General features: G+C 42.6%; 2 protein-coding genes across 2 annotated transcripts in view; one reads left to right on the top strand and one right to left on the bottom strand.

The window, feature by feature from the left end:
• Nucleotides 1-2,593: 2,593 nt before the first annotated feature.
• On the top strand, nucleotides 2,594-4,240 carry LOC308296522 (zinc finger protein RFP-like; the record flags this gene model as incomplete). Its single annotated transcript, XM_080739816.1, has 1 exon — nucleotides 2,594-4,240. One exon carries the CDS (start codon nucleotides 2,594-2,596, stop codon nucleotides 4,238-4,240), a length of 1,647 nt encoding a protein of 548 aa, XP_080595942.1.
• A 5,674-nt stretch (nucleotides 4,241-9,914) lies between these two features.
• The window catches only part of acyp2 (acylphosphatase 2, muscle type), a gene marked incomplete at both ends in the record, with an annotated part of 30,272 nt that continues 13,564 nt past the window's right edge, over nucleotides 9,915-26,622 (bottom strand). Inside the window, 4 exons of the mRNA XM_080740121.1 lie at nucleotides 9,915-10,029; nucleotides 19,224-19,333; nucleotides 19,484-19,500; nucleotides 22,170-22,251. Coding sequence (XP_080596247.1) covers nucleotides 9,915-10,029; nucleotides 19,224-19,333; nucleotides 19,484-19,500; nucleotides 22,170-22,251 — 324 coding nt within the window. The remainder of the gene's footprint in view (nucleotides 10,030-19,223; nucleotides 19,334-19,483; nucleotides 19,501-22,169; nucleotides 22,252-26,622) is intronic.

Raw genomic sequence — 26,622 nt, 5'->3', positions numbered from 1 at the left:
CCTACAGCTCGTTTGACAGGAGTCGCAAGCACTAGGCTACCAACAGCTCTCCTCTCATCAAAGTTACTTTAAACCAGTATTCCATTCTCAGCCAACTAATTATTAAATCCATTTATTTCCGAGTTTCCAAGAGACCGACCATTTAATGATTATTAAAGCCCATAGTTGTGCGTCCCTCTCTGCCTTCATGTGCCGATCCATCCACTTGCAGTGCAGCCGTGCGCTGTTCTGATTGACAGCGAGGAGCTGTAAACTGTACACTTTATCGTGTAACATTTATGGTATTCCAGGCAATAATGCATTCCCCTTGTTTTTACCTAAAAACTGGATTAATTCTTCAAAATGTGGACTACATCACGTCACAGATGCAGCGCACTCAAGGTAATTATTGTTATTTATCCAGATGCTTTGCAATTAGGCTACTCACATGAGTAATGAATATGCTGACAGACAGACAGATAAAAGAAACAGCTCATATCACAAAAAAACGTCCTCCTATCGCTCCTAACTTTTACTGTCCAGTCAGAGTCCACGAATAGGCCACTCGCTCATAATGTCACAAAATTCTCCTCCTCCTCCGGCGCTGCTGGCGCTCCTCCCGCCAGCAGCGTCAGTTCTGCAAATGCAAAGGTATGGCAACATGGCTGTTGTCTTGCACGTGTGAAGGCATGCATGCAATACACCAGTCATGTTGCCAATACTTTTTAGCAACAAGCATGATGAATTAATTTTAAGAAGTACATTTTATTATTTTCTCCTGTAATCAAGGTACGTTATACCATACCCATGTGCGCCTCTGTAGTCTACTCCACTCGCTGCCTCGCTATGCATTTTTTCCGACTTTATATCGCCCATCCCCATAGATAATGTCCAGAAATTTTCTCCATATAGTTCCAACCTTCATCTTCCAGGTGGCTTTTATTGGCTTTTTAAAAAACCTCTACGATTTAACTTCAGCCAACTGGCTGCACCGCAGGACTCATTGAATATGCGAACAGAGTTCAACAGACGATAATAATATGGATTTGGGAGCATAGCATGTCTCATTAAAAACAACATAGGCTATATTTTATAGTTGAAGGGTAAATACACAGTAGCCTATATGTACGGGCATATGTAGGCTACTACAGCATTTTGCATGACATGGTGCGTTTCGTGTAAACGCAGACAATACGAATCAATGAGGAGCCAATGCGAGGTGTAAAGGCGATCTCATTTTGATAACGAATCCAAAATGAGATCGGCAGCGTCTCCGTTTAATAGCAGCCCTAAGACTTTGTGCTGAGTGGTGGGTTTTGCTGTTTTGGTGACTAAGCATGAGTCAGGATGTGATTGAAGTGGATAAAAGGCAGGAGGTCACATGACATAAAGTTATGTAATATGATCCCTGGGGAGGAAGACACATGGTTGCCATGGACACCCATCTGATAGATCGGCTGTCACTTAAGATCAAAGTTTGTGTTTAATGTATAATCTATTGTCTAACACACTCACACACACGCACGCACGCACGCACGCACGCACGCACACACACACACACACACATACATACATACATACACACATACATACATACAGACACACACAGAGGGAGTGGTGTACTTCTCAATTCTTTTTCATAGGAAAAGTGTTTAAAACAAGTTTCAAAAGTAGTGAAAATAGCCAATCTACAAGCTCACAACAAGTTGCATAGCGTCCCGTTGTGAGCTTATAGATCGGCTATTTTGACTATTTCTGAAATACATTCTCTTTTGGATCTAAAGCTGAAAAGGTTGGCAACCCCTGGCCCTGATATACAGTATAGGCAGCTGTGTTTGACCCCATAGCTTTTTATGAAATAAAAAGGTTTTCAAGAGGAGGAGAGGAAGGGAATGAGAAAGAGATGAAGGACAGAGAACGAGTGGGGTCCAGAGTGGAGGATGTGAAGAGTTAACTGTAACAAGGAAGAGTTTCTCAATAAATCTAAACTGAAAGTGAAATTGACAGAAGTTGGGTGGCAGGCAGCGCGCTGCATACACGCTCTCTACAAAACATACACTCAACATTAACAGAAATACTTAAAGACAGGTGAGTACAACAAATAATATATTAGATAATATAAGATATATTATTAGCAGTGAATGTATCCAGACATGTCCTCATTCTTACTCTTTGATATCTTCAGTAAAAATCGTAGGTTTCAATAATGTAACCGTCAGCATGCAGGGCTGTTAATGTCAGAATGTGCCCTAGACAAAGCCTGATCCCCCCTCCCTCGTAAGCCGTATGTTTTCATTAAAAAAAGTTAGATTCCCCAGTAGGCTTGTATCTTTGTGTCTTTACACAAAGAAAAAGACCTACAGTATGTGCTGTCTGTCTATCTATGCTATAGCACATACTGTAGGCATGTGCCTATAATATAGGCACATGCCTACAGTTTGTGCTATAGCATAGATACTATATTATAGTATTGCCTATATGCGTAAATACGGCCCTGACTGACTGTCAACATTGCTCTATTCCAATACAATCCTGCTCAGATTGATTCATAAACATTAAGCTGTGTATAATTCTAGATCTACATTTCTTTCACTTTCATTCTCAGTGTGTAGAAATGGCATGTGCCAGCAGTCTCCTGTCTGAAGAGCAGTTCCTGTGTTCCATCTGTCTGGAGGTGTTCACTGATCCAATCACCACTCCATGTGGACACAACTACTGCAAAACCTGCATCACACAGCACTGGGACTGTAGTGATGTATGTAAGTGTCCACTATGTAACAAAACCTTCTATCGGAGACCAGAATCCTCTGTTAATAAAGTCCTCGCCGAGATGGCTGATCAGTTCAGGAAGAAAAAGCAGTTGAAAACTACTTCAGCCACAAGCCCAGATCCTGCTAAACCAGATGAAGTCTCCTGTGACATCTGTACTGAGAACAAGCTCAAGGCTGTGAAGTCCTGCCTGATGTGTCTGACCTCCTACTGTGAGACTCACCTGGAGCGCCATCACACAGTCCCAGCATTAAAACGACACACACTCATCGACCCTGTAAAGAACCTGGAAGACTATATGTGTAAGAAACATGACAGACCTCTGGAGCTGTTCTGTAGGACTGACCACATGTGTGTTTGTCAGACGTGCACTGAGTCAGACCACAAGTTACATCAAATTGTATCTATGAAAGAGGCATATGAAGGGAAAAAGGCGGAGCTGGGAAAGACAGAGGCTGAAGTTCAGCAGATGATCCAGGAGAGACAAGTGAAGATTCAGGAGGTCAAACACTCAATACAGCTCAGCCAGAAAGACGCAGACAGAGAGATAGCAGACAGTGTGCAGGTCTTCAATGCTCTGATCAGCTGTATTGAGAGAAGCCAGGCTGAGGTCATTGATGTGATTGAAGAGAAGCAGAAAACAACAGAGAAACAGGCTGAAGGCTTCATTAAAGAGCTGCAACAAGAAATCACTCAGTTAGAGAAGAGAAGCTCTGAGCTGAAGAAGCTCTCACTCACCGAAGACCACCTCCACCTCCTCCAGAACTTCCCATCCACCAACACTGGGTGGAGACCCACCAAGGACTGGACAAAGGTCAATATCCATCAGTCTCCACACCTGGGGACTGTGAGGACAGCTGTGGCTCAGCTGGAGAAGACATTCAGTAAAGAGATGGAGAAAAAGCTGCGTGATGCTGAGCTGAGGAGGATCCAGCAATATGAAGTGGATGTAACTCTGGACCCTGATACAGCACAGTGTGAACTCATCCTGTCTGAGGATGGAAAACAAGTGAGTCATGGAGCTGTGAAGAGGAATCTCCCAAACAACAAAGAGAGATTCTCTCAATGTCACAGTGTTTTAGGAAAACAAAGATACTCATCAGGAAGGTTTTACTATGAGGTTCAGGTTACAGGGAAGACTAAGTGGAGTTTAGGAGTGGCCAGAGAGTCCATCAACAGGAAGGGAATCATCTCACTGAGTCCCAACAACGGTCTCTGGTCTATAGTGTTGAGGAATGGAAATGAGTACCAGGCTGGTGCTGGCCCTCCTGTCCTCCTCCCTGTAAAACAGGAGGTCCAGAAAGTGGGAGTGTTTGTGGATTATGAGGAGGGTCTGGTCTCCTTTTATGATGTGGAGGCCAGAGTTCATATCTACTCTTACACTGGATGCACCTTCACTGAGAAACTCTATCCATACTTCGGTACTGGACTTAATGATGGTGGTAAAAACGCTGCTCCTCTGATCATCTCTCCTGTCAATCACACTGATTAAATCTCAGCTTAACATCAAAAGCTTAGTTTTCATTTAGACAATAAATATGGATGGTTGATTTACAGATTGATTTATACAGGTATATTCTACTGAATCACAATAACTTCATTTTAAATTTCTAAACTACAGCCAAAGACTAATGTGGCAATTTAAGTATTTGAATAGCCTATTCAGAAAGTATTTCGTAAAAAATATATATTCTCTGTCTGTGAGACGTTGAAATCTTTTCAGAATTTCTTTGCTGGTACAAAGACTTGATTGTGTTTTATTTTATTGCTTTCAAGTTTAAATTCAACTCAACATTTTCATTAATGTACATTAATAATGTCTATAAGGAATAATAATGTTTTATTGTCAGAGTCTTGAACATTAATGCAATTACTATAGAATTATTATGTAATGATTCTTTTATTAATGATTGATTCTTTTATATGGCTGAATTGCTGTAATTATAGGAGATGGGAAATGTGATTCTTCAAAAATACATAAGCAATTGTAATTATGTACAGATGCCTGTGTGTACACACACCAATTTAATTGTAGTCACTTTTTAGTGTTTGTAGTGCAACAAATAAGAATAAATACACTTTCAAGATTCACACTCGTTGGGGATTTCTTTCTCTAGAATACACAATAAAATCCTCAGAGTTAATTTATTGTTTAAAGACATGAAGTAAAGTACACACAATAACTAATAATGACAGTGGTGAATTATATTTTTACAGTTATAGTGCTTGCTGTGTATAGCCCTCAACATCATCCATATTCTAGGCGAAACTCTTCGAAAATAGCACATCTGTAAACGTAAGCTTCTAGATCGGCTATTTTCAGCAAGGATATTTAATGTAGAGAGGAAATAGAAAAGACACTAGTACAAAGTCCTGAGGATCTCTGTATGGGGTTTGGGGGTATAAGTCAATCGTTAAACGCTATACTTAGTTGAATGTACGGGCTCTACACTAAATATCTTTGCAGAAAATAGCAGATCATCAAGCACCAACACTTAGTAATGCAGCACTTTGTGAGAGTGTAGATCTGCTATCTTCTGGGCAAATGTTCAGCTCAGAATGGGGATGATATAGGGTTTAAGTGCTATAAGGTTCAAGGGGTTATGGTGTGCATTCCTGTTAAATAAACAAAATAAAGTAATAGTGTTACTCAGGATTCAATTTCAAAAGCATCAGAAGTAGCAGATCTACAAGCTTGAAATGCGTGATTTCGCGCTGCGTTTCGCGCTTGTAGATCTGCTACTTTTGATGCTTTTGTGTGACACTGTAGTAGGACATCAAGTAGACATTACCGTAATTTACAAAAGAACACACAAAGTTAAAATATGGAGATGAAAGGTTTTGCCCTAGAGCCACGCTATATTCTATATGTATTAAATAATTGGATTTTTGTTTAATCAGAAGCATGATGCAAAAGCTTTAACATTTTAACTGCAGAGAGAAGATAAAGCGAGAGGCTGAACAACACAACATGGTAAACACACGACATGCTCTGAAAAGGTTAAAACGTTTAGCTGCTATTGTCTGTTTAATCACTGCTTGTTGTTGAGTGAGTGAGTGGGAGGGAGAACATGAGTGGAGGGAGAGAGACAGACCGAAACAGCAGATCTACAACCTCAGAATGTAGCGCGGTGCAGAGTGCTGTGTGGTTGTAGATCTGCAGTGTTTGAAAAAAAAACATGAAACATTTTTGAAATATTTTGACATATTTTTAATAGAACCTAAATATGACATACAGTAATATATTTTTTGTGACAATTTGCTTTACATCTCTGCCAAGAAGAACAGGGGTTAAAGCGATTAATCAATGACGAATTCTGAGTGGAGCGAAAAGACCCTGAAAGACCTCAGATAATAACACACTGAATGTCATCTCTGTCCATCATCCCTGTTCTCTCTCCATCTCTCTCTTCATGATAACAACCATAAAGTGGAGAGTCCACTTCACCCACACAGTGGGCTGCTCAGGGTCACACTGTGCTTTCTCATGTGAACACAATACATCACATTCTAGCATTTAGCACATTTATTCTGTGTATGACTTGTAAAAGGTTCCTCTTACACTTATCCATGTTGTTCTCTGCTTTTTTTTTAATTGTCTAGCACACAGTGGTTCTCAACCTGTGGGTCAGGAGGACCCCAGGAGGGTCCCCACATTATTTTGGGGGGGTCCCCAGATGATGAACTTTTGAGGCAGAAATTGTGAAAATAGCCCATCTACATGCTCGTAGTGAGCATGTAGATCTGCTATTTTCACACTAGAACCGAGTTATTGTCTCCACCAGCCGAAGGCTGAGGGAGAGTATGTTTTCCCCTCCGTCCGTCCGTCCGTCCGTCCGTGCGTCCGTCCGTCCGTCCGTCCGTCTGTGTGTGCGTGCGTGCGTGCGTCCTCGCAGTTTGTGAGCGCCAAATCTCAGTCGCCGTTGGCCCGGTCGCTGCCAAAGTGAGCACACACATTCCCTGGATGCCAATCTAGAACCTCTGCCCTAAATTTTTCAAATGGGCCTTTTCTAGCGCCAACTAGTGGCCGATGTTCGCTAAACACATTTCTGTGCACTACTCTTACAGATTTTGTCCAAAAATCCTACAAATCGGTAGGCAATATCTCGACAGTCATGTGATCGACACGGATCTGTCCGATTTTGCATATTCCATCCTGATTGGCTAAGATTGGCTTCCAAAGTTTGTGGGATCGAGCCGTTTTGAACAAAATGCCTCAAATCACAAACGCAAAGTGCAATTATCATGAAATCGCGCACACACATTCCCACTAGGCAGAGGAAGAAATGCCACTTAATTTTTTTTTATCAGCCTCATGGTGGCGCTATAACAGCCCGATTTGTGGTTTTACCTATAACTCCACCGATCAGTTTCAAACTTTGTAAGCGCACTCCCTAGAGGCTAAGGATAAACCTTTGCCCTGCATTTTTCACATCAGCCTTTTATAGCGCCACCTTTGGGCCGACTTATGTAAAACACATTTTTGGATATTACTCCTTGAGATTTTATCCAAAAATCACGCAAATCGGTACACAGTATCTCTATAGTCATGTGATCAAGTCCGATCCGTCTGATATTTCACATTCCATCCTGATTGGCTAATATTAGCTTCCAAAGTTTGCAGGATTGCTCCGTTTTTGAACAAAATGCCTCAAATCATCAACGCAGCTTGCGATTACCGTGACATTTGCCACACATATTCCCACTAGGTCAAGGAACAAATGCTACCTTTTTAACATTGTCCTGTTATAGCGCCACCAGCAGGTAGACTTTAGCAAAACACATTTTTGGAACACAATGCTTGAAATCATGCATGCAGCGTCCGATTGCCATGAAAGATCTAAGGTGAAGAACATATGCCACCCTTTTTACATTGGCCTATTATACAGTAGCACCACCAGGACGCACGGCCTGGTGGAGACCTGTGCTCGGAAGAGCACTGCTTCTAGTTCAAAATGTAATGCCTCAACTCTTGGGGGGGGGGGGGGGGTCCCCAGTTAAAATATGATTATTATGGGGGTTGCGGCCTGAAAAGGTTGAGAACCACTGGTTAGGCAACCTGAGGCGGTGCCATGGCATTGGTCCGACATGTCATTGTTACTACATCTCATCTCATCTCAATGTCCGAATCTGGTGATAAGATGTTAACCTGGTGAAAATACTATGCCTAAACCTAAGCCTAACCCTAACCTCAGTAAAACTATGCCTAAACCTAACCCAAACCCTAACCCTAACCTCAGTAAAACTATGCTTAAACCTAAAACCTAACCCTAACCAAATTAGGACTAATGAGATGTAGGACTATGTGACTATGTGACTCAAGACTTATGGGCAGTCCCCACCTCAGGCACGGGTGCCAACATTGGCACAGGGGAGCCTGGGAGGGTGATCACTTGCACACTGGCAGAAGTGTGAGAGAGAGGTTTTACACCTGTAAAGAATAAAAAAAAAAAAAAAATTAAGAACACTCACGTTTGCTACTAATTGCATCCTGCACATTCATTCAAACTGATAACTCTGACTGGGGAGGCAGTTTAGGTGAGGTTATAGCTAATGATCATTAAATCCTGATGTTAAATAAAATATTCCTAAAGAAGAATAAAACTAAAAGCTAAAAGTTACGGCATGTATAGCCTGTGATCAAAATCAGTTGGAAATATCTCATTTGGATGTTGTGTCCATATTTAAACTTCATGTTGATATGGCACACTGACTATCAAGAAAATTAAAACATGACACTTCATGTCAAAAAGGTTGCTGACCTCACTTTTGCACTCAAAGGACAACAATGGAAATGAGCTCAAAAGGTTTTTCTTGTGTGTTTTATGTCAGATATGTACAAATAATGTACAGTATTCATCTTTCTCAATCAATGAAAGTCCCTGTGTGCATCCCCAGTACTGTAAACAACTCAACTCAACTACCAGACATTTGACTGATAGTACCATACTTTTGACTCAGACTTCCAGGTCTTTGATTCAAAGAACTACTCTACTCTAAGTATTTAACAATCAAATATGTGACTCAAGCAATCAGGCATTTGACCCAACTTCTCCCTGTTTGGCCTTGCCAGATGGAGATGGAAACTGTTACAATAATATTACCAGAAATACATACAGAGCTAGCCCTGAATGACCATAACAGGTCTGTAACTCTGAGAGTGAACAAAGGGAGCCATTTGTTAACTCTCAGGCCTCTATTTTTAAGTACCAGCTTTATGCCTTAACTTAAAGGCCTGTCCATACTGTCTCTGCACCGAACATTTCGTCGGAAAGGTCCGGTTCAACTACAAAATGACATCACTTGCATCTTCTGAAAAGCATTACCCCGAATTAGAGTTCGGAAAGCTGCGCGTCGGAAAGTCGGGAACTCTCTGACGAAATGTTTGGTGGTCGGAGACAGCATGGACAGGCCTTTAAGTTAAGCCTTAACTTAAAGGCCTGTCCATACTGTGTTTCTCAACCTTTTTTCTGCATGGGCACACTTTTCATGTCCCACGAATCCATGGGCACACCAACATAATACGGGGGTGTAAATATCGTCACTGTCGGGAAGAAACCTTGTATCTCCAAGTTTCAAATGTGTACGTTTCTTTGAAAAGTAAAGCCCTGCTTTATCATACAAGACTGTCGCACAACAGTAATGTCGCACAACGCCTCGTGGTGCGAGGCGTTGTATGCTTGTAGATCGGCTGTTTTCACTAGTTTAAATAATTTTTAAAATGATAAATACAATACTGGCTTTCAAGCAGTTTCAAGGGGCACACTTGACCCTTCTCAGGGGCACACCAAAGGTCCCCAGGCACAGTGGTTGAGAAACACTGAGTTAAGGCATAAGAGCTGGTACTTCAGACAATCAAAATACAGCCCTCAGAGTTAAGGGGGTACTTGAAAATAAAACATTTGAGAACCACTAGTACTAGTTGGAGTCCTAATGTGCCATAGTGTCGTAGTAAATCATATTATGACTTGACATTCAGTAATTGGGTCTTATGATCAAAATAAGAACAATATAATGGTGTGTAAATCTAAAGTTTCCACAGACAAGGCCAAGTCTTTAACCACAGACACATTTGTCTGCTTACGGACATATTAACGTGCCCCCCCCCCCTTAGGTTCCTGGAGGTCTGTGAGGAGGACTGGGCCAGGGTGCGTTTGATTCGGTGGTCAGAATCGGGTCTTGAATCCAGACAGCTCCAGTTTGTCGATGGATCTCTGGTTGGTGAATGTAGCTCTGGTGATACGACACGTTGGACTGCCTACTTTACTCAACCACACCTTCCTAGGGATGGATGGATGGATGGATGGATGGATGGATGGATGAATGAACAGACAGACACATACAATAGAAGAGAAGAAGAGAAAAGTACTGTACATTACTTGTTAACTTTGTTGAGATGTGTTTTATTGAAACTTGAAACTTCTGCTCTGAGGACATGCATCGGTATTCACACTTTCTCTACTGAGTAGCACAGCAGACACTCATGCACGCACACACGCACGGGTCGCACGCACAGCTCCATTCAAGGACCACTCAGTATCACTTCCTGTACCTCAAAGTCAAATCCTAGCACTCACCCCCTAGCACTGCTCTGTCCTGGTATTGATTGATTGATTGATTGATTGATGAAGTATTTATTAGAAGTTTGCATAGGGAAAGGTACACTTTCATGACCGTACAGTTCACTGATACAAGGTCAACTAAAAAGGAAATGCAGGTAAGCCTTGCATCTTATTTCCATTGAGATCCTTCTCTTTAACTCATATAACGTTGAATGACAGACAGATAGAACACAGTACCATGCAGTACATATCATCAGAAACCAAAACAACAATGGAAAATAAAAGGTATTTACATAGAAGGGTCAGGGTTAGGCTAGGTTTAACGTTACCGGTTTCAAATTTCGATGTTTTGATAGATTGTTATACAATGCAGGTGTTGGTGTTAACCTGTTCACATGTCATGTTGTTTACAAGATATTCTGTATGCAGCACCACACAATCTAAGAATGTGTGTGTGCGTGACTGCGTGTGTGTGTGTGTGTGTGTGTGTGTGTGTGTGTGTGTGTGTGTGTGTGTGTGTGTGTTGTACACTTTGTTATACATAGCGTAGAAGTGTTTTACATTCATTGCCTGTCTGAGGTGAGAGGTTTGGACTGGAGGGGATTTATCTGAGAGGAAACAATGACTGACCTCACACACACACACACACGCACACACACACACACACACACACACACACACACACACACACACACACACACACACACACACACACACACACACACACACACACACACACACACACACACACACACACACACACACACACAGAATGAGGGAGAGCAACCACCTACACACTCTCTCGCTCTCCCTGCTCCATCCACCCACATGAACCATTCCTCAACTCTTCCTGTCTCTCTTCTTTCATCTCTCTCTCTCTCTCTCTCTCCTACTACGTTTTCCTCTCTCTCTCTCTCTGAGGTCTGATTGGTTCTCTGCATGTTGGAGTTTTTCCTCTCTCTCTAGACCACCCACCCACTCTCTATCTATCTACAGTATCTTAGAGAGGTCACTCTCCATACTCTCTCTCTCTCTCTCTTCTCTCTCTCTCTCTCTCTCTCTCTCTCTCTCTCTCTCTCTCTCCACTCTCTCTCTCTCATGGGAGGTCACTTCCTGGTTCCCACATTAAACAGGATGTGAGGTCATGGTGAAAGTGTTTTGGAGAGGAAGTGGGACAATGGCTCTCTGGAGAGGCCATTTATAAAGGCTAGAATCAGTGTGTGTGTGTGTGTGTGTGTGTGTGTGTGTGTGTGTGTGTGTGTGTGTGTGTGTGTGTGTGTGTGTGTGTGTGTGTGTGTGTGTGTGTGTGTGTGTGTGTGTGTGTGTGTCCTCCTGTCCTGATTAGGAAAAAACAGTTGCTTATCAGCTGGGCTGGGTGTAATTTGTGAATGTTCTTCAAATCTGGTTGGTAAAAATGACAGTTTATGTAGCAAAGTACAACAGTAGGCCTAGAAGACTGTGGTTGTACTGGTCAGCTCCCATTATAACAGTAACAGACTGTGGTTGTACTGGTCAGCTCCCATTATAAGCTCCCATTATAACAGTAACAGACTGTGGTTGTACTGGTCAGCTCCCATTATAACAGTAACAGACTGTGGTTGTACTGGTCAGCTCCCAGCACAACAGTAGTAGACTGTGGTCTTATTGGTCTTATTGAAACACAATAATGTTAATAACCATCATTTAAATAACTCATAGAAGCAGTATACATATTAATGCTAAAGGACCTAACATTTCCGGTGCCAATAACCACGCACGTGGAAGTGGGAACCGACCGGAAACGACGGGTCGCCGAGTGCCAAGAGCATTATGCCCCAGAGCCTAAGGAGGCGTCTACCTTTCTATGATCTCCATGCGTGATTCCTAAACCCACCAGGCTTGAGTTAAGACCCGCCTCGCGGAAACGCGAGGACTTCCAGGAGTGGCTGAAATCCCTGCCTGACACATGGAGGGTGGATAAAGTCAGAGGCATGAAGACTTGTACTTGAGAAAAGCCTGCATTTGCACAATGCACAACTATTAATTTCTCACTACAGTGCTCAAAATAAACTGTGCTAAAAAAATCTTGAAACTGACTTAATTGTACTGTAAAGGGAAAACTTTGTAACTTTGCTAAAGAGAAAAACGTACTGAAAAAGCTATTAATTTGTCACTACTGTGCTCAAAATAAAAAACTCTTACTGATTATCAGTTAAATTGTTATGGTTTGGATATGGCTTTGGGCCTATTATGCTGCGTGTATTATTGTAATAGATCAGTAGGTAGTAGGTACTTTGCACTTGAGCGAGCAGCACTAACTTTCATGGGCACTTTCATGCTTAAGGAGGAGGCGGGTCTTAACTCAATCCTGGTGGGTTTAGGAATCACGCGATCTCCATAGGCCATATTCACACCGCGGCCATCTTGGATCACATGACTTCCTGGGATAGCAGCCTGCATTACAAACCATTGTGAACAATGGAGCGATGGTCCCAAAATATGAGTTCTATTCAACCATTTTCTTTTTACCAAATTGACAAATAGGCAGATGACAACATCAACATCCCCAAAATGATTAAATAGAAGGGTACATCCACAATATTCATTCATGGTAGTTAGGTTGCAGTGTTACTCTGTACAAATACTTGCTACAGTATCTGTGCAGACTAGTGCTTGCTCTGCCATCATATAGTTAATATTACTGTATCGTGATTTTTGCATATTAATCAAAAACAATCTAACAACAAATAGTTAATATGATAGTGGAGCAAGCACTGCACAGATAGCAAGTCTTTGTACAGAGTAAAGGCCCATTCCCACTGGGCCAGATAACAGATAAAAAAAATCTCTTTCTCCAGATATTTTTCCATTCAAAGTGGATGGTAGATACAGATAAAAAAAGATCTGCCACAGATATTTGCCACAGATACTTTTATCTGTGGCAAATATTTTTTTTATCTGTATCTACCATCCACTTTGAATGGAAAAATATCTGGAGAAAGAGATTTTTATATCTGTTATCTGGCCCAGTGGGAATGGGCCTTAACACTGCAACCTAACTACCATGAATATTGTGGATGTGCCCTTCTATTTAATCATTTTGGGGATGTTGATGTTGTCATCTGCCCATTTGTCAATTTGGTAAAAAGAAATTGGTTGAATAGAACTCATATTTTGGGACCATCGCTCCATTGTTCACAATGGTTTGTAATGCAGGCTGTTATCCCAGGAAGTCATGTGATCCAAGATGGCAGCGGTGTGAATATGGTCTATAGGCTCCTATTCATTGCTGCTGCAAAGAACCGGTTTTATCTCGGAATCTACTTCTGAAAACGCTTACGGTCGCCGAGAACCGCTTTTTTTCACGGCGACACTGGGCCGCGGCGGTTGGCCGCGGTTAGGATTTTTCATCCTAATCATTACAAGACCGCCATTACAAGACCGCGAATTTCCACAACATGGACGCGATCGTGGCTACCGGGGCTCTTCAAAATAAAGCGCAAGTGAATGGCGGCACTCTGTAGCCAAGTAATTACAAAAATAACGAATGGCATCCCAAGTGTTAATGGTATCCTTTCATCTAAGTTGCTCACTGATCTACACAATGTTAAAATGCTTTTTATGATATGTTGGAGAAAAGAAAATACATAAACCATTTTAGCCATTCGCATGCACATGCACACGCACACGCACACGCACACACACACAATTTCCACCCAGATGGACATTATAAACTTGTGGACGCCTGATGAATGTCATGTAGTTTCCAGTCGTAAATTATGAACAGACGTATTCTCCTCTCCTCTCCTCTCCTCTCCTCTCCTCTCCCCACTACTAGTCAGGTTTGTTATGTTAAGAAATGTATGTTTGTCGGATTTTTGTGAGGATTTGTAAAACTATACATTTTTGGAATCTTCAGAGCATGGGGAATCCAAAAATCAATGTTTCCATTTGCACAGACACCTGCAAAGCCACCATTTTGGATGTTCAAAATGGCCAACATAAAATACATAATTTGTGCTATCTTGGCTTCTAGACAACCTAGAAACTTAATTAAACATGCCAATCCTATGTTTTCTGGGTCAAGGAATCGAATGAGTAAATGTTGGGTGTAAAATGTTCCGGACCCCCACCCCCTTTCTGGGGGTTATCTATTTTGGGACCTCCTAGAACAGTACGCCAGCCAATTAATGTCCTATTTTCATAATAGTAGAGTTGTTTTGTAGGTTTTTAAACCTCCTGGGCTCATTTATTGCACTTTTAAAGCAGCCAGAATAATCCTTCTGACTTTTGGTTGGGGTCTTTCCTCACCTGGGACCCTCAGACAGACCCTTAAGCCTACGGTATCTCAGTAATCGCTCTGCTCCAGAGCAATATTAAATTAGATCATAATTGAAGCATAAAAGTTGTTGTAGCTGGGCTTTGAAAACAAAAAGGAGTAGTAGCAAATACCAGGGGTCTTCCACAGGTGGTCCGGGACCCCTGGGGGGTCCTCAGTTACTACAGGAGGGGGCCCGCCAAATCTAGATGGGATTTGAAACTGTAACCTTTGATGGTTTATTAGTATTCTCAGTATTATTTATAACATTTTTGTGTTGGACAGTTATGGTTGACAGGTGTTAATTGAGTTTGTGGGGAGGGGGGGCTTAGGGGGGGCTAAAGCCCCCTCTAGCCCCCCCTGGAGCCGTCCCTGTTGCAACGTATTACTTTAGGCGCGCAGACTAACATGTCCATTTATTGCACTGCACTCACACTGACAACACAACATACACACCTCTGTGTTATCGTCACCCCAAAACCTGCACCCTATCCTCTTAAAGAGCTCATGGTCAATTATGCCCAAAGAGATTCACTACATGTCCTCCCTAATAATGTTGACAGTCTTTGTTTGTATTGTTTAAGCAGCTGCACCATCCCTTGCAATCTGCTTTGCAACCACATTTGATGAGCTCAAGTATTGCCTATATTTATGAGTTAAAGCGAAGGATCTCAACGTCTTATGCCTTACATTAGTTTCCTTTTAGTTGACCTTGTATCAGTGAACTGTACTGTCATGAAACTGTAATTTGTCCTATGCAAAACTTCTAATAAATACTTCAATCAAATCAATAAAAGAGCCTTTGAAGCAGGGAGGGCAAGACACTTGACTGGAACATACCCTCCACTTTCTGAATTCCATCTATTTTCTTCAATTGATGGAAGCTCAGGGGAATTTGTCAGGTATGACAAAGTAGGCATCATAATACGATACCTTCATCAGGGGACATGATTTTGAGGAAGTGCACACACATGAAGAGGCTGATGCCCTGATTCCACATCAAGTCCTTGCCTCTGCTGCTTATGGTGCGTTGTGAGACATAATGTGTTTGGTCACCCGACACTGCTGTTACTTCTCTGAAATTTGCATCAGTCAAAGCCAAGGTACAAAAAAAAAGTAAATAGATATATTTGAGCGAGTTCAAGTTATTGAATGTCACAAATGTCAAGGGTTCCTTGGCCTACACAATTCGTCATGGGTCAACGCCTACTTGAAGCCTGATAATGATGACATTAAGCCATTAACCGCTTCAAGGACCTTAGCAAGAGTTCCATTTCTCCTGAGCTTATTAATGGTGAGCTTCCATCAACATTGCAGTCATTGGAGCATGTTGCATGCCGTGTTTACAGTTCAAAAGGTCCAACAACCAACTCGTGCTGCACTGCTCCCACATATCCTCCGTGCCAACTATGTCACAATGCGGGATAAATCATACCTGAAAGATTGCCCTAAGCTTCCTCCAATCAAAGAAAATGGGTGAAATTCAGAGAGTGGAGGGTATGTTCCAGTCAGGGGTCTTGCCCTCCCTGCTCAAATAACCTGCCTTCCACTCTATGCTATGGTGGAGACTGTGTCAACACTATTAGGTTGGACATTGAAGATGACGATGATAAAGACGAATAGATCCTGCATGTCTGAAATTACTGTATTGTAGTGAATCTCCTTGGGCATAATTGACCATGGGCTCTTTAAGAGGATGGGTGTGAGTTTTGGGGTGACGATAACACAGAGGTGTGTGTGTGTGTGTGTGTGCGCGCGTGCGTGCGTGTGTGTGTGTGTGTGTGTGTGTGTGTGTGTGTGTGTGTGTGTGTGTGTGTGTGTGTGTGTGTGTGTGTGTGTGTGTGTGTGTGTGTGTGTGTGTGTGAGTGCAGTGTAATAAATGGACATGTTAGTCTGCGTGTCCCAAAATATGAAGTTGCAATACCTTAAATATTGCAATCCCAGCAGTAACACCTGTCAACCATAACTGTCCAACACGCAATTTTTATAAATAATACTGAGAATACTAATAAACCATCAAAGTACAATACCGGTACATAAACCCTGAATACATAAAAACAATCAAAGTTTCAAATCCCATCAAGATTTGGTGGGCCCCCTGTAGTAACTCTGAGGACCCCCCAGGAGTCCCGGACCCCCTGTGGAAGACCCCTGGTATTTGCTACTACTCCTTTTTGTTTTCAGAGCCCAGCTACAACAACTTTTATGCTTTAATTATGATCTAATTTAACATTGTTCTGGAGCAGACTCAGGGGTCTGTCTGGGGGTCCCGGGTGAGGAAAGACCCCAACCAAAAGTCAGAAGGATTTAAAAGTATAATAAATGAACCCAGGAGGTTTTAAACCCTACAAAACAACTCTAATATTATGAAATTAGGACATTAACTGGCTGGCGTAATGTTCTGGGAGGTCCCAAAATAGATAACCCCCAGAAAGGGGGTGGGGGTCCGGAACATTTTACACCCAACATTTACTCATTCGATTCCTTGACCCAGAAAACATAGGATTGGCATGTTTAATTAAGTTTCTAGGTTGTCTAGAAGCCAAGATAGCACAAATTATGTATTTTATGTCGGCCATTTTTAACGTCCAAAATGGCGGCTTTGCAGGTGTCTGTGCAAATGGAAACATTGATTTTTGGATTCCCCATGCTCTGAAGATTCCAAAATGTATAGTTTTACAAATCCTCACAAAAATCCGACAAAAATACATAAGGAACCTGACAGTGTGTGTGATGTAGGTCATTAATCTCAGTGGAATGTGTAATGGTAATATGCACCACACACACACACACACACACACACACACACACACACACACACACACACACACACACACACACACACACACACACACACACACACACACACGCAAAGTCCTTGAGATTATCAGAGATAACATCTGTGTGTGTGTGTGTGTGTGTGTGTGTGTGTGTGTGTGTGTGTGTGTGTGTGTGTGAGGTCATTAGTAGGAGACAGATGAGGGGCGTGTGCTCAGCTCTGCGTCCCTCGAGACGGTGATGTCATCTAAACGAGACAGGCTGGGCGGGGTCCCGCCCTGATGACATCACTCACAGAGACATCTGGTATAGTGTGAACCCCAACTACACGCACGCACGCACGCACACACGCACACACACACACACACACACACACACACACACCCTGCTAAAATTATTAAAGACAGACTGTCAGATTTCATGATGTCACGAGAGAGAAAGAGAGAGACACGTTCACACACTTAAAGTGATAGTTCATCCCCAAAATGACCTTTTTTCTATTGATTTCTCACCCCATAATAATAATATTTTTTTTGTTTTTGTCTCATTCCTAAAACAATAATCTGATTATAATAAATGTACCCGCATTGATTCCGGATGGAGACCCAAAAGCATTTGGAGCTTAGGAATGCAACAAAAACAAAATAATTATATTGAACTCAAGTCTACATGGGGTGAATAATCAATAGAAAAAAGGTCATTTTGGGGGTGAACTACTCCTTTAATCCCAGGCAGGCAGCAACAGTGTTGATGAGGAGAACCTCTATCATTAACTGGCGTAGTTGACATACATGCATGTGTGTGTGTGTGTGTGTGCGTGTGCGTTGTACGTGCATGCATGCATGTGGGTGGATGTGTGGGTGTGTGCTGTGCATGTGTTTGTGCGTTCCAATGAGAGACTCTGGTTTGCATTGACAGTGGTGAGGTTTCAGAGCGCTGGACTGTGGTCACTGGCGCCATCCAGTGGTTAACATATGAATCATTAGAGTTATCTATGATGGTGTCCCTCCTCTCATCCTCTCATCTCATGATCTCCACATCAGGGTTATTATAGTTCACTAAAACAAACAGAAATAACTAATAACAATAATAATGTTTAGGGGTGGCAGTGGTTAGGCGTAGAAAAACCGTCATTAGAACACAGAGGGTTCCCAGTTCGATCCCGGCTCCCCTCAGAGTTAGTGTGAAGAGTCCTTGAGCAAGACTCTGAACCCCTATAGTTGCTCCCGGTGAGCAGGTTGGTGCCTTGCATGGTTTCCTCCGCCATCGGTTTATGAATGTGTGTGTGAATGGGTGAATGCAATGCACATTGAAACAAGATTTTTGGGTGTATCCTTTTAGTTGACTTTGTACCAGTGAACTGTACTGTCATGAAACTGTACCTTTTCCTATGCAAACTTCTAATAAATACTTCAATCAATCAATCAGTCAGTCAATAACCATGGTTCTCGTACGTACATTTCTTTCACCATGTCAGCAGGTCCCTGCACCTGTCCGACCACTGTGTCACTGTTAGTGTTCTTCACCCAGCCTACCAACAACAACAAGTAGGTCGGGAGTGGCTTATTGTCGGTATCAGCCGGTAACACGCGGGAGTCTGTCCCCGTTACAATGCGCTAGACCCCTGGGAGATGGACTGCTGAGGTGGAGCGCCACACCTACCATCAGCTCCCAGTACTTGCCGCACAGCTTGCCAAGCCGTGCTACTCATACGCTGAGTTGGCCGTGCCCGGAATCGAACCCATGACCTTGCGGTACAAAGGCGAGAGCTCTACCGACTGAGCTACCCGGGCACATCACACAATCAGTCAGTCAATAACCATGGTTCTCGTACGTACATTTCTTTCACCATGTCAGCAGGTCCCTGCACCTGTCCGACCACTGTGTCACTGTTAGTGTTCTTCACCCAGCCTACCAGACCCAACCTCAAGCCCTCCTTCTCTGTGTACTGAGGGGAGGAGAGGAGAGGAGAGGAGAGGAGAGGAGAGGAGAGGAGAGGATTAGATGTTCTAGATTTCTCTAACATGAGTAGAGTAGTATATTATGAACTGCGCTGAGCTGTGATGTTGTGAATAAATAGCATGTATAAAACACTCACCATCCTGAAACACACTCCTGTAAAACAAAAACAAAAAACAGCTTTAGTTTAGAATAATATTCACATCCTCACTTGCAAGGGTTATTTTATGATGAAGGTGAAGAAGATCAGTAATATATGGACCTTTTAGTGACATCTATGGGCAGCCATAGGAACTACAATAATACTGTCCTGTCAGTTTTTACCCTCTCATCTGTGTGATTTCCACAACCTCAGTAGATAACTGTCATACCATGGTTCCCAAACATTATGGGGTCACGGACCAGTTTTTAGTAGTAAATTCGCAGTTATTCTTTTCATAAAAAAACAGCAAATTATTTTCACACCCTTTTTTTTCTCCCCAATTCAGTCGTTATGCAAATTAGAGAAAGAAGATAGCAGGGGCGCTACTGGTATCTCTCAAACCACCGGTGCTCATGAAAGGGAATACAATGAGCAAAAGAGGAAAAAACGTGCCACAGAGGCACAGAAATCCTAGCCTAGTAAACTTGACTCCTCCCATCTTCTGCATTCGAATGAAGGCAGGAAGAGACTGGTTTACGAGGCTACAAAAATCCAGGTCCAGGCACTCAGGTGGTTTTAGAAATAAAAGGCCTTTATTGATTCACGGGCTAGAACATTAAAATATGCAAATTAGTTCCTCTCCACACACATTTCTGCCTCGTATCCTACTGACCCACCCGACAGTGAGTGAGGACTGAGGAGCCCCCACCAGGAAGACTACTCCTCCCGTCCAACACCCCCCCCCCCCAGCCCAGCCCAGCCCAGCCCAGCCCATAGGAGTACATGCAATGACCAATATCACCTTCCCCACCCGGCTTCCCTCCCCCAAACACAGGCCAATTGTGTTCACACAGACGCCCGACAAAGCCGGATGCACCACAATGGATTCAAACCCACAACCTCCGTGGTGGTGGGCAGGGACTTTACCACAACGCCACACTTTAGTTTTACTTTCGCTCAGTCGGTAGAGCTCTCGCCTTTGTACCGCAAGGTCATGGGTTCGATTCCGGGCACCGCCAACTCAGCGTATGAGTAGCATGGCTTGGCAAGTCGTGCAGCAAGTACTGGGAGCTGATGGTAGGTGTGGCGCTCCACCTCAGCAGTCCATCTCCCAGGGGTCTAGCGCATTGTAACGGGGACAGACTCCCGCGTGTTACCGGCTGATACCGACAATAAGCCACTCCCGACCTACTTAAAATAAATTCAAGTTGAAATCAAAACACTTTCAGAAATAGTTATCAAAAAACAAACATTGAGTGTCTAAAAGAATTCAAAAAACTTTATCTTTTGTTTGTGAACCAATACCATCCAGTACAGAGGAGCAGGGTCTTGCACAGCATGTTAGCAAGGCAGGGGCTGACATTTCTAAAAATGGCCTTTTGGTGGAAATATGAGCTTGGAGGTCGGCTATTTATCGGTGCTTGATTCCATACTGAATTAAGCAGCATAATCAAGTATACTGGAGATGAGGCGTAACGGCATGGATTTCTACACATAAGATGCTGCATTCAAGTTCAGGAGAGTTTGGACAAGGCAATTCTCTTGAATGCTGCCTTCAGGTATGGCATGGAAAGGGGGGCATTTGCGTTTCTTTCACCATAGTGAAAACTGCCTGCATGGTCTGCAGAGGGCACTTTTTACTGACGGATAAAAGGGAAGGGGCTCAAGCCCCCTTTGATGTATATGTGTGCACATGCTTGCAGTGGAGCGTGTGCTGTGGTCCAGTCTTTCAACAGCAGTGGATTGTCCAAACAGAAGTTGTTTCTGGGTCAGCTGCTGTTTGAATATTAAACATATAGCCACAGGGTTCTATAAACCTTTTCATTTCAAGGACCCCCATAACTCTTAAGAGTGTCCAAATGGAACCAAATGGACCCTTATTTGGTCCCATTTGTACACTCTCAGAGTTACAGACCTACATGAGTCCATTTGGAACCCACACACAATGAACCCCAAGGGTCCCTGGAGCCCACTTTGGGAACCAATGCAGTACCATTGGAATATGAGACACCACTAATTATGTAAATTTTGACAGGTCTTTTTGTTTTCTATGTTGATGCTAAATACATCCACAATGGAAACAAGTAGTACCCAGGACTTGATCGACCAATCAATCAATCAATCAATCAATCAATCAATCAATCAATCAATCCATCATTATAATGATAAAAAAATGCAAGGTATTTAATTCATATTCAGTCATGACCAACAGCAGGCCAGTGATAAAACATATGCTCACCGGCCAAATGACCAGAGGGGGAATATCAAAAGCAGAAGCAGGAATCCCCCCCCCCCCCCCTCCTGCATACAAACACAACATAATAGTAAATACAGTACAGCATAAGTCCACATTGAACTCATGCAGAAGCCACACAGTCACACACAGTCACACACGCACACGCGCGCGCACGCACGCACGCACGCACACACAGAGAGAGAGAGAGAGAGAGAGAGAGAGAGAGAGAGAGAGAGAGAGAGAGAGAGAGAGACACACACACACACACACACACACACACACACACACACACACACACACACACACACACACACAGTAGCTTGTTGTGTCTATATTTAGCTCACAGATAGTTTTACCAGTAGGCTACAGCTACCATGTGTGTGTGTGTGTGTGTGTGTGTGTGTGTGTGTGTGTGTGTGTGTGCAGCGTACAGAGCTTCAAACAGACCTTGCACATTGCCGAAGATCTCATAGTCCACTGACACCAGCCTGGCTCCAGTCTCCTCTCCAGACATGATCAAGACGACAGTCTGATTCAACACAAAACACAAAATCATGGACTGTCCCTTTAAACAGGAAGAGCTCTCTCTCTCTCTCTCTCTCTCTCTCTCTCTCTCTCTCTCTCTCTCTCTCTCTCTCTCTCTCTCTCTCTCTCTCTCTCTCTCTCTCTCTCTCTCTCTCTCACTCTCTCACTCTCTCTCTCTCCCTCTCTCTCTCCTCTGCTGCAGTGGTGAAACTAGCCACTAGGTGGCAGTGAATCCATGTTCAATGTGTTATTTTTTTTATCAACAGACCTAGCTGGAAGTCAGGATCAACTTGATCTGTGGTGGATCTAAAGTAACGAAATACTTAAAAAAAAAAAAAATATATATATATATATATATATATATATATATATATATATATATATATATATATATATATATATATTAACATACAATACATAAAAAAACATAAAGACACTCACATTCACACATACCACCTGCACCTGCCTATTTATATAGTAATATTAATACTAATACATAGTTCCCATACATTATTTACAAAGATTTTCTTTAACCACATATTGTTATTACATTAGGTAGTTATTTCCAAGGTATTCATATACATCTCCCACATCTGTTCAAAATGACTCTGTCTACCCCAAACTTTATATGTCAACCTCTCCAGCCCCATAGAGTTCATGAGCTCCCTATACCACATCCTCAATGTTGGGGCTTCAACACTTTTCCAGCATAATGCCACAGCTCTTCCAGCTTGGAGAAGTCCAAAGTCAAAGATTTTAGTTTGCTTTGCTGAATGCATAAAGTTCCTTGGGTGAATTCCAAGTATACAGAGCTTAGCACTTAGTGGAACGGTAATCTTAAAGATTCCGGACATACACTTTATGACTTCATTCCAAAATATTTGCATCTTAGGACACTCCCACATACAGTGAAATAAGGTACCTTTCTCAATTGAACACTTGGTACAGATATCTGGAATGTTGGCGGACATAATATGATGGAGTTTGACAGGAGTTATGTATGTTCTCATTAACCATTTATATTGGAGTATTTTTTTTTTACTATTTTGAAAAACATTTTTAAATACTTTAAATAGCAATCTACATCGACACGTTGTGAGCTTGTAGATCAGCTACTTGAACTATTTAAAAAAAAAAATCAAAATAGTAAAAAAGGAAAAAAAAGTTTAGGGGTTTAGGGTTTAGCGTGGACGAAAATAGGGCCCTATATATGCGTGCTGAGTGACATAGAAGCCATTGTTCTTCCATCAATAAATGGATAAAAAAAGGTTTTATATCTTGTTTGAAATGACCAACAATGATGTCATTGTTGGACAGGATGGCAGGATTTTACACTCAGCCCTCGTCTGAGACAGAGTGGGTAGTTAAAGGTTTAGTGCCCTCAATACCTTCTAACTACTTCTCACACCCACAGCCACACCACTAGAGGGAGCCACCATGATCTGGTACCTTACTTAATGATAGTTACCTACTTCCTTTCGAGGGGGAAATTCAGTATTTTCAGCCCAACCTACAAGGAGCGCATGAGCAATTAGGGGTTAAGAGTCTTGCACAGGGACACACATCGACATTGCTGGCATGGTCTGGAATCGAACCAGGGCTCTGGTTCCCACAGCGGGCTCCCTAACCATTCAGCTATGCCGCCCCTTAGTTCCCCCCGTCTCACTAAGGGCCGATGCATACTCCACACTTTTAGAGCAGAATTTATTTCGGTTCGGTTCGGGGAGTCACAAAATCTCTGCAGCACCGAAGAGCCGAATTAATGGCGGATTTTGTATATACAGTGTGTATTTGTTGATGACAAGTATCATTGTGTATTTGTAGTCCTAAACTGGCCATATTAAGGACCAACACAGGTGTTCAATTTGTCTGATTGGCATAGAACCAATGTTCTACGTTCATCAAAACACCTGTGTTGGTCCTCAAAATGGCTGGTGTAGGACTACAAATGCAACCCATGAATACAGAGGACCACAATGGAAACAAGTCCCCAGGACTTGTTTACATTTCTGACTAATAAAGTATTCAATGAATGAATGAATAAATGAATGAATGAATCAATCAATCAATCAATCAATCAATCAATCAATCAATCAATCAATCAATCAATCAGTCAGTCCAGCCCTCCTCTGAGACACAGAGCTAGTAGACAGAAATGGTGCCATCTTAAAATGAGCATCAGGATTCAGTGTGCATGACTGATTGATTGATTGAATACTTGCAGAAATGCAGAACAACAATGAGTAGGCCTATACAGTCATACATTTGGGCTAAAGGGACGACACAAGACAGTTCTGGGGACTTGTTTCCACCTCTCACAACAACAGGAGGCACTGCTCTGAAGGAGGTCAAGCACTTCAAGTACCTGGGCTCATGGGTCAACTCAACAGAGCAAGATCTTAAAGTGAGGAAGGCACTTGCATGGAGGGCCCTGAATGGCATGGCCAGTGTATGGAACTCCAACCTCCCCCGACAAATCAAACTCAGCTTCTTCTATGCGACGGTAGAGTCTGTTCTCATATATGGCAGTGAATGCTGGACCCTGAGGCCAACTCTGCAGAAGTCTCTAGACGGGTGCTACACCAGAATGTAGTGCTCAACATCAGCAAGAGTACACATGTCACCAACAAGAATCTGAATGCTGGAATATTAAGGGTGAGCGATAAAATAGCAGCCAGGAGAATGAGACTTGCAGGACACTGCCAAAAACACCAGGAGCTGCCAGCCAGCAAACTGGTGCTGTGTTAAAGTAACCAACACCGGGCACTGGTCACGAGGACGTCCCACACTAACATACGTGGATGTATTCAAGAAAGACGCACAAAGCACCAACGAGCTGGCTGGATGTATGGAGAACCGGGATGACTGGAAGCGGCGATGGAGGACTCGTCTGAGGATGACCTAGAGAAAGGGCCAGCTATGAATTTGGGTGAAGTGCTCCTTCAACCAGATCTACAAGCTCACAATGCGTTGCAGTCATTTTTTGGCGACGAGATTTTGGTGTAGGAGGGGAAAAACGGTCAGAGCTCTGCATGTTGTCACGCGGTTCTGAAAGACAACTAGTCAGGGAATCTTATCAGAATAGCCTACCTGTCAAAGCTGGGAATTAATTCCTTACCAAACGTTTTCTTCACCAATGTATTTGTAAAGGTGTCTAACATATCTAACAAAGATTGAAATTCAAAATTCCTAGGAGAATCTTTGACAGCTAGGGCAATTCTGGGTCTCATACTCTCATTCACTTACTATACACTATACTATAAGGGAAAAAATTACTCTAAAAAATATGCTATGACTCATCACTAAACCATCGTTTTTTGGGGCTGTTTTTAGCAATGGATTCAGAATAATTAAAAACACCTAGTTAGAACCCTCACATGCTACTTAAAGCATATTTTTTGGCAGTAATTTTTTCCCTTATAGTATAGTATAGTGTACCCAGAATTAATTACCCTAGCTGTCAAATATTCTCCTATAGAATTTTGAATTTCAATCTTTGTTAGATATGTTACTACTAGACACCTTTACCAACACATTGGTGAATAATTGTTTGGTAAGGAATTTATCCCCAGGTTTTATTAACATCCCTTGACTAAACAGGGGGTTAAGTGGTTGAATGCATATGGGCTTCATCATCATCGTCGTCATCATCATGTGTGTCAGGATGTACTGAGCAGTGCAGGCAGGGAACACAGTGTCTCTGTTCTGTACAAGCAGCCTACATGTATACCTCAGGAGGATAGAAATACACTAAAAAGGTCACAGTGGCTGAAACCAACCAATGCAAACACACACACACGCATGCACGCACGAACGAACGCACGATGCGTCGCATGCACACACGCACACACGATGCGTCGCATGCACACACGATGCGTCGCATGCGCACACGCATGCGTTGCACGCACGCCCATATGTATGCAAGTACGCATGTATGCACACACGCATCAAAGCTGACGATTGAATAGTGAATGACGCACAAACACATACACAGACGTTACGCTAATGTTCAAATGGACAAAACTAAGGGGGGGGGGGGGGGGGGGGTGCAGTGGTTCTCAAAGTGGGGTCCTTGGGGGGTTCCAGGAGGTCCCTGTAGAATTACTTGATACTCAGTTTAACCGCTTTAACCCGGTATCGACTACTAAAATAAAATGAAAAAAACTACTTGAAAAAGTGTGAATAATATTATAATATATAATATTTTTTGCCACCAAACATTTTCAGATGAGGGTGCGCCGTGCAGCCATGTACACATATATTAATTTGGGGGTCCTTGACATTAATGTATAGGCTGTATGAGAACTACTGAATGATAGAGCGTGCAACGAGGCATACTGTAACTATTAATACACTAGCCCTTACCCGTTCAAAG

Source organism: Nannobrachium achirus (genome assembly GCF_963921795.1).
Source record: "Nannobrachium achirus genome assembly, chromosome: 13".
Classification (NCBI taxonomy): Eukaryota; Metazoa; Chordata; class Actinopteri; order Myctophiformes; family Myctophidae; genus Nannobrachium; species Nannobrachium achirus.
Note: the sequence above shows the minus strand (reverse complement) of the source record. Positions and strands in the feature narration are given on the sequence as shown.